Source organism: Falco naumanni, chromosome 3 (assembly GCF_017639655.2).
Source record: "Falco naumanni isolate bFalNau1 chromosome 3, bFalNau1.pat, whole genome shotgun sequence".
Classification (NCBI taxonomy): Eukaryota; Metazoa; Chordata; class Aves; order Falconiformes; family Falconidae; genus Falco; species Falco naumanni.
In genome coordinates, this window is record NC_054056.1 from 50408712 (window position 1) to 50423899 (window position 15188).

General features: G+C 42.0%; 2 protein-coding genes across 21 annotated transcripts in view; one reads left to right on the forward strand and one right to left on the reverse strand.

The window, feature by feature from the left end:
- Window positions 1-12200, reverse strand: MSANTD3 (Myb/SANT DNA binding domain containing 3). Of its 13 annotated transcripts, none has more exons than XM_040585515.1 (4): window positions 12088-12199; window positions 8511-8563; window positions 5879-6324; window positions 1-4585 (listed from the first exon to the last, which is right to left on the reverse strand). In XM_040585515.1, exons 3-4 carry the CDS (start codon window positions 6291-6293, stop codon window positions 4176-4178), a joined length of 825 nt encoding a protein of 274 aa, XP_040441449.1. In that variant the 5' UTR covers window positions 6294-6324; window positions 8511-8563; window positions 12088-12199; the 3' UTR covers window positions 1-4175. The 13 variants fall into 13 exon arrangements, with proteins under 13 accessions (XP_040441449.1, XP_040441441.1, XP_040441445.1 ...); XM_040585507.1 differs by having other exon boundaries at window positions 8511-11452; window positions 12088-12197; XM_040585511.1 differs by having other exon boundaries at window positions 8511-9618; window positions 12088-12168.
- LOC121084233 overlaps window positions 11817-15188 on the forward strand; it is a 23542-nt gene continuing 20170 nt past the window's right edge. For 4 of the 8 annotated variants that reach the window (XR_005826648.1, XM_040585497.1, XM_040585498.1 and 1 more), the window contains exons 1-4: window positions 12576-13028; window positions 13143-13220; window positions 14138-14206; window positions 14685-14715. Coding sequence is in view for 7 of the 8 variants with exons in the window: in XM_040585497.1 (XP_040441431.1) it covers window positions 13170-13220; window positions 14138-14206; window positions 14685-14715 (151 nt within the window). In the remaining variant the exon portion in view is untranslated. The other 4 variants (XM_040585501.1, XM_040585502.1, XM_040585500.1 and 1 more) reach the window with 4 other exon arrangements.

The window sequence follows — 15188 nt, forward strand, 5'->3', positions numbered from 1 at the left end:
GACTGATAATTTTTTTTTATTGGAAACACACAAAGATAACTGATCATTAAATAAAGTTCAGAACAACATCCTTAGCTGCACTACATGTGGTATAATTCAGAAAAGGGTAGCCCTGAGCCACCCTTCATTTCTCTGGTCACAGGGCTGCAACGGGACTATTTCAACGCTGCGGTCCGAGCGCTGAGCCCAGCCGCACCAGCTGCACAGCCGCTCTGTAAGGACTGCTGCTCTGAGCAGTGGCGGGCCAGGAGGGCTGTGTCTTTCAGCCCTGGCTAAACACGTCTCTGCAGTGTAGGAAAGAGCATCACAGAGAGGATTTGGGGCAAGTAACAAGATCCCTTACTCCTGTGTGTTGAAAGAAGTAGTATAATAAATTGCAGGATGGGTTATTTCTTTGTCAAGATAAGAGCCTCAGTTTGAGGAAGTATCTGTGAAAATCTTCCACTGAGATTCTTCAATTACCTAGAAAGAAGGAACTTTGTTATCAGGAAACCCCAGACCTAACCTCTGGAGAACCCCAAGGATTTATGAAGAATCAGTACTGCTTACACAGCTTCAGCGCCCTGCATTAGTCACAGACTGTCCTCCCAGAATTACATGGAGCTGGAATGGAGGAAGGCTCTGCTCTATATGGACCTTTCTGTATACTAACCTCTTCAGAATCCTTTAATGTTTCCAAGCCTGGGTGCAGTATCCAGAATGTATGGGCAGCTGTGTAAGAAAGCCTAACTAATCATGCTTTCTGTGGAAGGGGAAGATGATGACTGAGGAGCACCCATTTCATGCTCAAATGTTGTGATATAGGCAATCTGGGCAAGAGAAAGGAAAAAGCAAAATACATAGCTCTGGATGAACCCCTCTGCTCATATTGCTGGTTAAAAAGCCACAGGGGAACACAAGACATAAGGAAGAAACAGAGGAGGAAAAAAAATCAACAAATAAAAAAGATTGTACCAGATAACAAGTTAGATGATCTCCAAGGAGAGACAGCACTTGGAGCCAGGCTCGTATCAATTTGGGGACCATAAAGGAATTCACCACCCATTGTCTAGGAGATCATAGTTTCCCTTCATAAGAACACAGAGGTTGAGAACAACAGCCACTAAATGTCTGGCACCCTTGGGAAATCACCTGTATAGCTTGGCCAAATGGTTAACAGGAAAACACAATATAGTGAAAGTATTTGAATGATGTAACCTAGAAAAAAGGGAGAGGAACAAGTGGACATACTGTCTGAGATGGCTATATTACACATAATTAAAGTTAAACAAAAGAAAAAATAAACTCTTAATACCAGAGGAAGTAATTGTAAAATAACAAATGGTAAAAGCTACATTTCTCAAGTCATTTAAACTCCAATCACTTTATAAAGCCTTTAAATGGAGAAGCCAAAGCCTGGCAAGGAAACACATTATTTTGTCTTGTTGATCTTCTACTTTTTTCTGTGTCTGTCACCCAACCTTACAACAACCAACAGTCAACTACAGATGGGAAAGCAAAAGCCTGTGTCACCAGTAAGCCATCGATTACCTGTACCACAAAAGTGTTTTGTACCATTTGTGTTAGGTGTGACATTCTTATTCTTCCTCTATGCATGTACTGATCATTCTTTCTTTCACGTCTTCATCTTGGCTCTTTCTAATTTTTCTCCTGGATCTTTCTTTTAAATAGAAGCTGAATTAAAAGAGTCTATTGTTCAGCCTAAGAACTATAACTTTTGGTCTGAGAGTAAGCATATATACCAAAATGCAAGGCATTGCCCACTTAGTACAGTCTGAAAACATGCATATTTTAAATGATTTTTTAATATAAAAAAACCCCCACAATCTTTCATGAGTGATGGTGTAACTTCCAGGAGTCAAAACTACCCTAATCTCACATTTCATGAGATTCTCCCTGGACTATTTCACACCTCCTCACAGGGCTATCTAGACCTGGGTTGCCTCTCTGTTCCTGCTCTCTTCACAGTGCTGAAACTGTTTCCATTTGTCACCTTTTGAGACTGAATATACATGGTTTCAATTTCATAGCTTCAAATTACTTTCACTTAGAAGCAGTATGGAAGAAATCCCATCATTAATTAAGACAAATGCCTTTCCTATTCTTTTTTTTCCAGATGGTGCCTGAACAATTGTCATAACCACTCAAATAACTGACCCATCTCCTAGACCACAGAATGCAACCCCAGAACAAGGTCCTCTCTCCTGTTTGCTTCTTTCTTTTGCCTCTACTGCTATTATACCCTCCAATAGTGTTTCCATTCAGCAGAAAAAAAATGTGTCCATAATTATATTCTTCTTTGGAAGTCCTGTGCTTCCTTACAGCCGATTTATAAGAAAACTGAGTTTGCTGTGAAAAAGATCTGTCTTCACATTTCATACATGGCCTATTTTTTTGATCTTGCAGCAGCTCTGCGGATTTTCTTTTCTCTGTCATATAAAGTAAGTTGTAATAAATCACCCCCACTGCAATTGCTGGTGTTAGCACGTTGAAGGGAACAACGCATGTACCACAGCATTAACCACAGTGAGTACTGTGGTAGATAATGGCAGCGCTTGCAAAGATGAATCACCAGCAGGGAAAGCAGTTCAATAAAAAGAAACACAAAAAACCCCAAACTCCAAATATAGCCAAAAGACACTCACTCCACTAGAAAGAACATCCAGGGTAGAGACAGGAGTGTAACTGGAATGTATGTTTTGTAACATACTCTACTTTGAGTATGTTGCTCACTGTATGGATTGCCCTCACAAATCCTGTTATTGAATAATGGGATACTCAGGTTTTTCAATGAAAAATTATGGTTTTGTTCATTTTTCTCACCGCTTCCAATAACAGTTATACACCTTTCTGTGAAACAGCTTTTCACACATCGGAAGTTCTTATGAATCTTTGCAGAGTTCTGTACTTCATGTTTTCTTAACCCTTGCACCACTAGACTAAATGAATGCCTGGGGAAGGATTATCTTTATTTGTGCTTTCCTACCATCAACTATTCTAGACCTCCAAACTCCATAGGGACCTTCATGTGAATGTTTTCATACAAATAATGTCTATCACCCCTCAATGACAGCAAAGGCAAGAAACACACCACCGTAACACGTAGGACAGAACAAAACAGAACACTGCTCCAAGACAGGAAATATTCCCTTAAACTGCTCTCACCCTACATGAAGAAAAAGAGGATGAGTGTTAGTCTTTTCTTCTAGCTAGGGAGAGGTTGAAATACTCAAGCTAGTTGCTACTCCAAGTACTGCATAGGGAGATAGAGGGAGACTTTGCCAATAGACTGGCTGGCTCACTACATTTTAAGAGCTTTATGAATTGTCGAAAAGCTCCTTCCCTCAGAATGACTCCAGGTGAACAGCACACCGCTGGCAGCAGCATGCAACCCTCCTATTTTGGTATTCTACTCGAATACAAGATGGGCCTGGAAAAGAAAGGACAAGCACGATGGCTTTTGAGGAAGAACTCACCTTCTTTCCAACTTTTTAAGGGTCAAGGCTCAAAGAACTAGAGGCCTACTCCACAACCGTTCTCTCAATCAGCCAGCCAGCTGGAAAATATTACTGTTCTTCATAAGCAAAGGACTCAGTTACTATGGTGGTCCTCTTCCTACTTCCTTCATTTTCACATCTTCTATGAAGAATAAGTTATGAACTATATTAACTAGAGAAGGGTTTTTTTTTTCCTAAGCCCCAGCATAACAATCCAACCAATATTTGTCAATCACCTTTTGTCTCAATAGTAGAGAGCAACTCCAAACCTTGCTTTTATTCGGGAAATAGTTGATAGAAAGAAATAGAAATCAAAATAAACACTATAACCTGATGTTTAAAGCTGTTACGTTTTCTCAAGAACAACAATGTAAGAATACCCAGAGTACCTTAAATTTCAAAAGGATGTTAGGGTATTCTGAGGGGAAAATACATTCACATTTTAGAACACTGTGTATGTCTGAGAGTTAAACAAATCAGAACTACCTACAATTGAACAATACAGTTTTCCCCTTGGTGGACTCTACCACTGTTTCCCTAAACATTAAGAGTCAAAGTGTGTTCACTATCAGCCAGGCACCTATCCTGTCACTGTACATTCACATTAAAACATCCTCTTTCCAGTGCACGTTACTCATAAATGTGCTCAATCAGACTGACTCTCTGCCCCTTTATGTTCTAGGGTGAATTAGGAAAGGGTCTGTTAAACGATGATACAGGCCATTCTTTTGTGATGGTCTGCAGTTTTCTCTCCCAATACATTTTCTTTTTATTTAGCACTTCCATTTTTATCCTGTGTTCTTCTTCAGCCATCTCACACTCTCTTTCTATTTGCTGTATTTTTGCCACATGAACTTCATTCATTTGGATTAACTGCAGTTGCAAAATTGACATTTGCTGATGATGTTCTTCCTCATGCATCTTTTTCAGAGCACTTTCCTGAGATGCTTTACTTCTGTAGTTCTTATCTGCTGCTATTCTGCCATCAGAACATGAAGGCTCAGGTTGGAAGGTACCTTCACATACTTGGAAATGTACCAGCTCTTTCTCTTCATCACAAAGTTCTCTATTTGAGACAACAAATGACTCTGCAAAACATAAGAGGAAGAAGTATTACAGTATTCCCTTCTCCCTCAAGAAACATGAACTTGCAGTAATTTAGTTATTGGTGTATGCATCTAAACCTTGTGCTTCTGTACCATAGCACAGGAGCCATTACATAATGCAGTTCTGTTACAGAATACTAAGGGCACCATGAGCTGAACTGAACCACTTTGGGCTCTGTTGATAAACCTCTATGGCTATGACAGCAGCTCAGAATACTGAAGTGAAGGTAGACATTTATAAGTAGACATCTAAATTTAGGTGGCTGAGCCTGGAGCTGAACCTTAATGCAGTTGTTTAAGCCAAATCCATATATGATTTGCAATATTGTTATGAAAGATCTGAGTATCAGGTGAAGAGCTGTATCAACATGAATACCAAGAGGCTGAAGGAATACTACAAAGAATATTATTTATTCCTTCCTTATCATTATTGTGCATGTTGTAAACACAGTGGTGTATATTTTAAGGAAAATTTACGTTATTCTAACTTTGGGAAGGTTCTATCAATTCTTCTAAAATAAAAGAAACTACTAACGGAATAAAAGTTACCACTGGAAATAAGGGTCTCTAAATACATTCCTTTACAAATCCTGATGACTACTTACGGTAAATATAATTATGAAAGAAACATTGTAAGAATGTTATCTAACAATGTAGTTACTGTTGTCTTTTGAGCAAGGATAGTCTTATATGTGTGATCTTGACATACTGAAGTTTGCAAGTAACTGCTGTAGCCACCCTTCCTTCTGGTTTTGGATTATGCCTTCTCTGTACGCTTGCCAAACAAAGAAGAATGTAGTGCTGAACTTTTCTGGAAAGGCCATTCTCCAATGTGGACTGCAGTGTGAAATATGGCTCTACATACTCTTTTTAGTCCTTGAAAACAAAGGAGAAAAGACCTGCAGGGAACTCTTGCAGCAGACAATTGTGTATCAATTTGCTGCTGGTGGCTTTTTTTTTTTCCATGCTCAGACAACCTTTTCCCAGCAAAAGGCTACTTTATAAAGGATCAAACTATCCTTGGGACTGTTCTCTGGAAAGCCAGCATGATGGCTACTGCAATGCTACAAAAATGCTGGAAAAAACTGAGTAAAATCTGAGTTTAACTCCTGGGGGGCTAGGGAAATACAGAGTCTTGGAATATCATAGCTCTGAAATTACTTTTCTATAACCAGCAGTCACAGCTAAGTGGGAGATTTAGACTGCTGAAAGAGAATCACTGGCAAAATCACATACAAAAAAATACGACTTGCAACATTACAGTAACACTTATACCTTGATTAGAAGCATCAGGCTGATATTCAGAATCTTCTTCTGGTGGGCTCTGCAAAAAGTACATTTGCTCAGGCATTAGGCTGGTAATCTTCTCTTTCCCTATGATGTGAGTATTTATAAGTGGACTAATACTTCTTTTCACCTTCTCCCGCCTCTCATGTGCCATTATCTTTTTTGTCCGTGCCTTGATATTTTCCCAGCATTTCTTTAACTGTTTGAAGTCTCGCAGTGATACACTGGGCTGTGAATTATATTCATGAGCTAGTGCTTGCCAGGTACGTTGTTTCAGAGCAATCGTTCTTGCATCACTTTTTTTACATTCAAGTACGTATTTGTATTTTTCAACTAATGCAAGCAGCACACTCTTCTCCACTTCTGAGAAGTATTTAGCAGGTTTTATTATTTCGTTTTGCATTTTCTACTGTTTCTCCAAGAAGCCAAAAATCCTATGAAAACAACGTTGAAAGAAAAAAACAAAACAAAACAAACACACAAATTAGAACTGGTTACAGTATCAGGAAACCATGTTTCAGCAAGTAACTCCTAAGCATAGATTCTGATTCTAACACACTTCATTTTCTAGAATAGTTTGTGAATCCTTCTGGAGTACATAATGAAACATTCAGGTAAGATACAATTATATTATATTATAATTGTAGTATAATTCTATATTGCAACTTTAGTAGCTACACAGTTACAGAAGTACACTATCTCTCCTCTTTGTTAAGATCTATCTTCATACAAAATACTCAGTATTCAATTTACTTAGTAACTTGTTTAATAACTTGTTTTCCTATTCATTGCACTTTGTTAACACCCGGAGAGTTTTCAAAGTCCTGAACTGTGGTACAGGTTCTGAAATCCAGCCCATAACAGCTTCAGGTTTAAGTGTAAAGCCACCTTTAGTAGGTCTGGGTTTCCTCTGGTACACAGAAGACCCTCTTCTGCCCTTGCTGACTGTGTATAACTAATTCCGTCTCCATAATATTTGAAAGTTGTATGAGAAATGGTAGTAAGAAGTTATCTTTTTAAAGACTTCTGTCAGTTTGGTTCTCTCCCATGTTCAGCCCTTCTTGACTGACATCCAATAGGCAGCAGGATCCTGACCAGTATTACAATACAGAGAAGATACAAGTGTTGCAAGACATGAATTAATTATGGGAACTAACTGTTCTGAAGGTACAGGTCCTTCATCCTTTACTGCTGACTCTGTGCATGTGCCACTCTTTCTTATGCTTGCACTGCCGGTCATCTCAGGAGCAAATGACCATGCTAAAAAGAATTTTGACCTCACTCAATAAAGCCACTGCTATATAATTACACCAAGTTAACAACTGCCTCTGTTCTCAAGCCTAGGACTTACACAGGCAACAGAAAAAGGGTACTTGATACCTGGGAATTCTTAGCCGTAAAAAAAATAAAAATAAAGCAGTGCTTCTTTGAATTATTAACACATGACTGTGCTGCAAAATGTAGGGTTTTTTTTTTGTCTTTGCATACTTCTTTCCCCATTCCTTTCCTCTACAACTGTGTTGCCCTGATTACTTTTATATTTTGGACAAAACGTTCTGGATTATTAAGCAGAAAAAGGGGAAGTAATGCTGATTTAGCTTACATTTTTTCTGGTTTTAGTTGTAAAACTCAGAGGTGGAACATATATAATGAAATAATTGGTTCATATTCCTAAGAGTCTAGGACTCTCCCAAAACAAATTTTCTAGTATTTTGCCCACTGTTTCCACTACTTCCCTTATAACGTTACTTGAAGATGCAACAGACATCACCAGCAGACTTCCTCTTTTCAGAATTTTTTTCTTTAACTCCACTGCACTAGCACTCTCTTCATACTATCTTCGTAATCTCTTTTCTCCAAGCATCTCAATACTTACAGTTATTCTCATCTCTTTCAGTGAAAGTAACTACTTATATTTACAAAGAAAATTAGCAGATTAACTAATATTAAAATGAGAACCCAAGTCTGTGGTAAGAACAGGAGCTTTCTCAGGCAGCCCATAAAATAAGACAAAACCCAGCAAAATGAAGAGGAGTCAAAGAATAGAGGAGGCAGTAGAACAAAGCCTAGAATAGCAGAACTGAAACAAAGTGAATAGAAATAAGGAATAGTCTGCCCTTAAGTCAAAGGCATGAAGTCAGTAGCTGTAGCTAAGTTGTATCCCTACTGAAAAAAAGAGGCAAACCCCACTCAGTTTGTACTTTCTGTCACTGCTCAACTGGGTAATCACCAGGCATTTATCGAGTGGACAGCCGGCACCTGTGTGGTTCCTAGCTAGTCACAGTTCTGCAGTCTTTTACCAAATGCTGGTGTCATGACATGGGAAAGCTGGAGCTTTTGCAGCAGACAGGAATTAGGGGACAAAGGGAAAGATCCATAGGAAACAGAGTTGTTTGCTTTGCAAGAAAGAAAAAAGGTGGAAGAGGGAAAAGAACTGGGTGATTAAGTCTAAGAAGACAGTTCCCTGATCCAGCATTTCCTCCATCAAACTATATAAAGTTATTTATTACTTTCTGTGAAAACTTAGTCACCCCACATGTTGGTGACAGGACTTCTTAAACACTTATAAACCCACAGAACAAACTAAGTGTACATAAACAAACTTGAAAGTATCACATACCAATTATTATAACGTCTAAGTCTAAGAGAAGAGAACATCTGCTTCAGAAGTTCCTTAAATGAAAAATACATTAAAAAAATAAGCAAAAGTCAGGAAATGGACATCCTAACAAAGATATACTGAAAACTGGCAACTTTGCTCCATGAAACAGCTCTCAAAACATGTAAAATAAGAGACCTATAATGAAAGACTGTCTACTAATATATTTTACTAACATACTTACTGTACCATTCCAAACCATTGAGCTGCTTTGGACAGCTGCTGAAATTAAATTCTTGGGACTAAATATTGATGCTTCAACCTGCCTTAGCCTCAGTTTCACTGAAGAACAGGACAAAAAGCAGTCCCAGCAGCAAGTCATAAGGTCCAATAGCTTATGACCCTGAAAAGCCAGGATGAGAAACTGTGTGATTCTGCCGTCCGCTGATGCGTATCAATCGTCTTTCTAGCTTTGAAAAGGTGTGAGAATCTCAGACCAAAAATTGTGAAACATTTGCGCACAGAAATCCCTTTAATTAGAGAAACAACGGATTTTCAAAAAGTTAAACAATGATACCGGGACTTCTGGATTTCGGGTGCTAAATATTTAGCCACACAGACTGGCAGAGATCAACTGATTCCAAATATGATTTCATATATATTAACAAGCTACGTACTAGAATAAAAGTTGATCTTTCATGGATGCAGCTACAGCAAACTCTTAAGTATCACTTATATACCACACTATCATTACTAATATTTTTACTGTGCTAGCATCTGAGATCCCCAGTCATAAGACTAAATACTGTACGTTTAAGAGCAGAAACATAGGTCCTAATCTGAGAAGAATACAGTATATTAGTCTTCCCTTCCCCCGTAACATCCCTAACTATTCTTTCCTACACATATACACTGTACTTGTGTCCTTTCCATGAAAAAGCCAGGATTATGATCTAGGATGCATAAAAGAACTCAAGAACTGGTGAAAGCAGTTTAATGCACTTACTGCACACAAGAAAAGAGTTCTTGAAGATTCTTTTCAAGCTCACCTGCTTAGACTGCTGGCTTCAATATATTAAAGTCCATTTTCAATTAGATGAATGGAAAGCACTCCGAGATGTCAGAGAACCTAGAATACTGAGAAGCTGCAACAAACCACCACCATATATTTATAGTCACGTCTATTCTTTATGCGTATCAATCACCTTCTGGCAGCCCGCTAGGGCCTCTGCAGAATATGAGAAAGGACTCTCACAAGCTCAAACAATTTCCATTTTGAGGCTACAAGATCCTTTCAGGACATATGCCTAGGATATAATTTATCCTAGTAGGAATCTGTGCTGAAATTGAAATAGTTCACTGCATATAGCTCATACAGTAAACAGGATTCATTTGGGAATGTGTGGGCATATGAAGACAGTTGCACAGTAAATTCTAAGAAACAAAGCATGGAAGGCTTCTCCCACTCTTACAGGTGCCCAGGCTCTAAGACATGTGCAGTAAGGAAGTAGTTTATGCTAAATATCTTCTCCTGGCATGGCTCAATTCACAACTTGCCTTAAAATAAATCAGTATCCTATGTATTTGTCTTCTCACACAAACCTTTATTCCTTTAAAATAATAAATATATATATCAACTCCTCATTCTTCCTTTGAAATGTTGCATAGCATTCTTCTTTTAAAGACTGTAAGGGATGTGCTATGATCTGCTGGAAAAATGTCTTTGGGGAAAAAAAAAAATCACACAAGTGAAGAAGTGTACATATGTATTACTTTGCATACACACACCTAAATGTACACCTAAAATCCAACCAGCTGTAAAGAAGCCCATTTAAAAAAACACAGACCACTTCATGTTGGCATGTGTGAGCATTTTCAGTCCCTGAAATAATTTTTTTAGGCATAAGAAAAATGCAAAGAGAAAGTTGCAGTGGAAGATTTAACGTAAACATTAAGGTTACAATAACCAAACCCAAAATAATTTGCTAGCAAACTGTGGTCACTTAATGGTGTGAAAATGGAATTCATTTACTAATGCCAACAGGATTATTACCAGAATGTGTTAAAAGTATGAGAAAAAGAATATTTATTTATCCAACTTAAAATTGCAGATGAAGCTTTAAGCATAGTCAGTAATTAAAAGCACTGGAAAGAAATCATAATTCTGTCTTTTTCATCCAGTGGCGGGTAAAAGAAAGGTATGGAAATGCAATGACCCTAACTAGTCACAACAGGTTTGTATTTCATTTGAATGGCAGAACCAGCAGTAAACAGTGTCCTTCTTCCTCAAATGTTAGGTTTTCCTCACCGAGCTTCCCTCAGAGTGCTCCAGGCCTGACCCTGTCTATCTTGAGACTTGAAATCACTAGGTAATTAGGTGCGTATTACAAATATGAATGAGATCTATGTGGAAATTGTGTTACAATATAATCAGATAAAACAGACGAACAAACTCTTTGGGTGCTTTCCCCCCCTCCATTTCCCACCACCCCTTTTTAATACAAATTAATAGTGATCATGGATCATCCAGCAAATAACAAAATATTGGTTAAAAATCGACAGTACTTCGCCAAAAATTTCTCCTGCAGATTTTATATACAAATACACGCAAAGGTATTTTTAAAAATACAGGTAATATTACACATACACACACATAGAGGCATTTTAAGCGGGTCATCCCCCTACCTATAGAGGACATCCAAAGCAGTTTGTGCAAAGAAAGGTAATGGACGCAGGTTATTTCGAACGATTGTCTGAAATTCATCAGAAATAGGCATAAACAGGAATCCTACCAGACTCTCCTGCACCCGAACTTCTCAGACATTAACTCGAGCTTGTTTTTATTTCCTCGCTAGCTCCTCTTCCGCTTGCCCGAGAACGGAGAGCGGGTCCCGGCTCGACAAAGACGGCCACTCCACCCAGGGCGAGCATGCGGGCTGCGGCTGGCGCGGCTTCAGGGACATCTGCCGCGGCGGGAGGCACCGCAAACGGCCACGCTGTCACCCAGCGCCCGCGGAGCCCGCGCTCTGCGGCGGCGGCGGGGACAGCCCCACCCTGCAGCCCCCCGGCTTCTCCCCTCTCGTAACAAAGCGCCGCCGAGAGCCGCCGCCGGCTCGGCCCCCTCCCTCCCTCCCTCCCTCCTCCCCCGCGCTGGGCGGCCGGGCCTGCCTCCCTCACCTCCTCGCCGGCAGGTCGCCGCCGCTCCTTCAGCTCCCCGCAAACCCCGCGCTGGATTTCCGCCTCTCCCGAGCACAGGCGCCGCCGCACCGGCCTCCCCCTCCACCGCAGGGCCGGCCAACGGAGCCCGCCCTGCCGTCCCGGGGAACTCCGAGCCCCAATGCGCGGCGGCGCTGCGGGGGGTGTGTGTATTCTGGGCAGCAACGTGCGAGCATCCGGCGGCCGCCAGGACGGGGTAGGGGTGGCCCCGCCTGCACCTGGCGCGGCCGGCGGGCGGAGCTCCCGGGCCACACATCGCTAGCGCGGTACCCGCCACCCCCCGCCCTCCTCCCCGCTGCGGAGCGGGACGGCACGGGAGTCCCTGACCCCGCCCGCCCTTCTGTCCCGGTGCGGCGGCAGCGTACGCCAGCTCGGGCCTTACCTCCGACAGCGGACGGCGGAGCGACGCGCGTGTGCGCCAGCGCCCCCAGCGGCGGCGGAGGCAGGCGGGCCGGGGGTACCGTTCCGCCGCCGCGCCCCGCGCCTTCCCGTCGGCGCGGAGCTCTCGTTCCCCACCGTCTTGTCCCCCCCGGGGCGGCCGGGCTCCCGCGCCCCTTCCGCGCCTGGCGTGACGCAGTTCCTGCCTGCCCGGTGCGCCCCGGGGGCCCTGCCGGCGGCGGCGGCGGGAGCGTAACGGCGGGCGCGACCGAGCGGCTGGCGGGCGGCACACGGCGGCTCTCCCTCGGTGCCAGCCCCTCCGCGGCCGCCTGAGGAGGAGCGGGGGCCGCGGCGGCCGTAAGCGCGGCGGGGAGCCACCCTGCCAGCGGGGCGGTGGGACGGGGCCGGTGCGGCAGCGGGGAGCGGCCCTGGGTCGCCGGCCGCCTCGGGCGCTCCGGGTGCTGCCCGCTCCCGGGCTGGGGGTAAGTTGGGCGCCGCAGCGGCCCGGCGGTTTGCCCGGCGAGCAGGTGCCCGTCCCTTCCCCGGCAGGGCTGGAGGTGCTGGCGAGGCCGCTCCCCCGCGCCGTGCCGTGCCGCCCCGGGGCCGGCTGGCTCTCGGCGCCGGTGTTCCCGTGGGGTCTGCGGCCCCGGGCGGCAGCGGGCCTGCCTCACACAGCCCCGTCGCGCCCCCGTTACAGAGGCGCGCTGCCCGCCCCGGCCCGCGCCGCCCGGTGTCATCCGGCCCAGCGCCTGCGCGCCTCTCCATCCCGGGAAAGGAGCCGGGAACGCGTGAAATCGTTCGGATTAGTTTAGTTTCTTCCGGTGGCTTTGTGTTTCCTGAGGGGAACTCGTAGAGAAGAATCGTTTCTTTCCACGCTGTACCTTTGCTCTCAAGTTAAAAATAGGATCGCTAGCCTGGAGATGTAGAGGTTGAACGTAACTGGAGGTGAGGCACAGATTGAAGTGGGAGCATGCATGACCCTTAAATAGGTGGAACAAGAACATGAGTGATATTGTGAAGGTAAAACAAGAGTTTGCAATCTTTTTGCAATTTTCCTAGAGTTTCCTTGTCATCTAAAGATCAAACATGGACCCTGAAGCTGAAATAAAGAAGCAAGTAAACCCTTTTTACTGCAATGTAAGTATTCCTAGCTGAAAATTGTAACTAACACGAAACAGTTTTGGCAAAACAAAGTTGGACTAAGTCAAGCGTGCACTTTTTTTTTTTTTTTTTCCCCTCCCCTTGAGCAAAATGGAAAAGTAGTTCTGGAGTTGAACTTACTTTGCTGTCTGTCATGTTTGACTTGGTTGTGTGTCGGGAATCAATTTATTAAAATCAACAATTTTAATATTACTGTGTTTCTAAATAAAGGTGTTCTTTTAAAGTGGAAGATTAAACTGCAGCTCCTGTTGAGGGGGAAAAAAATCCTAATTTATCTGGTTCTCAGTTTTATTGCTGCTGGGTTTTAGTATCTTGAATTTTATAGAGGAGGAGAAAATATTTGGACTGCCTTTGTTCATTCACATGAATTTAATCCTAATCTGCTGCTGTTCTGAACCGGCCCAGGCCCAGGCATAAAGCAGCTGTGATTGGAAAACTTCATATGATGAGAGAGGCAGGCCCTAAACTGGTCAGCGTTAAGTGTGTTAGTCTGAATACAGCATGGAGGAGAACTGGCTTATTTTAGGCAGGTGTCCTGGGTTGTTACAGTATGCGGTGCCTCTGGTTCAGACCGGTTAATAGTGGGTGAGGAAGGTCTTGGATCTGTCTTTACTTACCCCCACAAGAATACGCTATGAGATAGCTGCAGGGTTCTGGAGACATCTGAAATGTCTATGTGATGTGGAGATTCCTTTTTGTTTCACTGTATTTTCGTGGTCTTGGAGCCTCATAAAGAAAAGTTATAGAAGCTGCTTTAGTTTGTCTTTGGAGGAGTAGTACTTTTGTAGAATTTACATGTACTGATATTTTGATAGCAGACTTGTTTTAGTATCGGTCATATTTTTTCTCTGTTGGTATGTGTGCAATGCTAGAAATGCTTCTCTTTAACCTAGATTTGCAAAATCTGGTGTGCTTCAGCATTAAACTTGCAGACTCATTTCCTCGGATTCAAACACAAGACGGTAAGACCAGTTTTTGAATGAACCTTTTGTCAGATTTTACAGATTTATTTAGCAATAGAATATGTGTTCATAATCTGAATTGTAATGTATTGTTAATACGTGCAATTTCAGGTATTTAGCTAGGTTTGTTGCTGTACTATTTTTTTACTGCAATAAAGTAGAACTTATTTCCTGACAGGACTAATATACAAAACTGTAGTTAGAACTTTGTGTCTCATATTCTGTATTAGTAAAGACAATACATGAGAATATATGACTGTTAATAAGTGCAGACCAGAATTACTTAGATAATAGACAATCTAGGAAAAAAGATATATGTCTCTTTCAAGTTTCATGTAATTATCTATTCATTTGAGATTAACATCAACACCACAGATTACCTAATTTATTTTCTAAATAATAAAATGCTTGCATTGTCATTTCTTGAATCTGAAGTGTCTGTCTGTCTTCCTTGTTGGTTGATGACTTGGTAACTTAGGTTGAAGAAGCATTGAAAGCTCATGGCATTGGTAAGTGCAAAATTTTCCACTTCCTACTCTGTTCTAGACATGTGCCTTTTTCCCCACCCTGATGTAGTTGTTTATGAAGCAAACAAGAAAGATTTTCTCAAGACTTGTGCTTTAAGAACTGTCTTGCGTTCTTTAATGACATATCTAATCCTATGACAATAAAATCAATAATATGAGCAAGAGGTATGCAAAATTTATTAAAAAATGCTAGCTACAATACTACAAATCACCTCCATTAAAGTTCTGAGAAACCTTAAAGAACTCAAGACCTTCAAGATTTAAAATATATTTTAAAAAACTATGCTGCTTAAAGCATGTAGAAATACTTGTTTTGGTATATACTTTATGTTTGGTGGGTTTTTTTAAATAACTTATTAAAAATATTTTAGTTAGCTGAAGCAAAGTACTTTTAATAGGTTTAATATATCATTAAACCTTCCTCGGTCTTTATGAACTGGTCTAGTTCCAGAAGG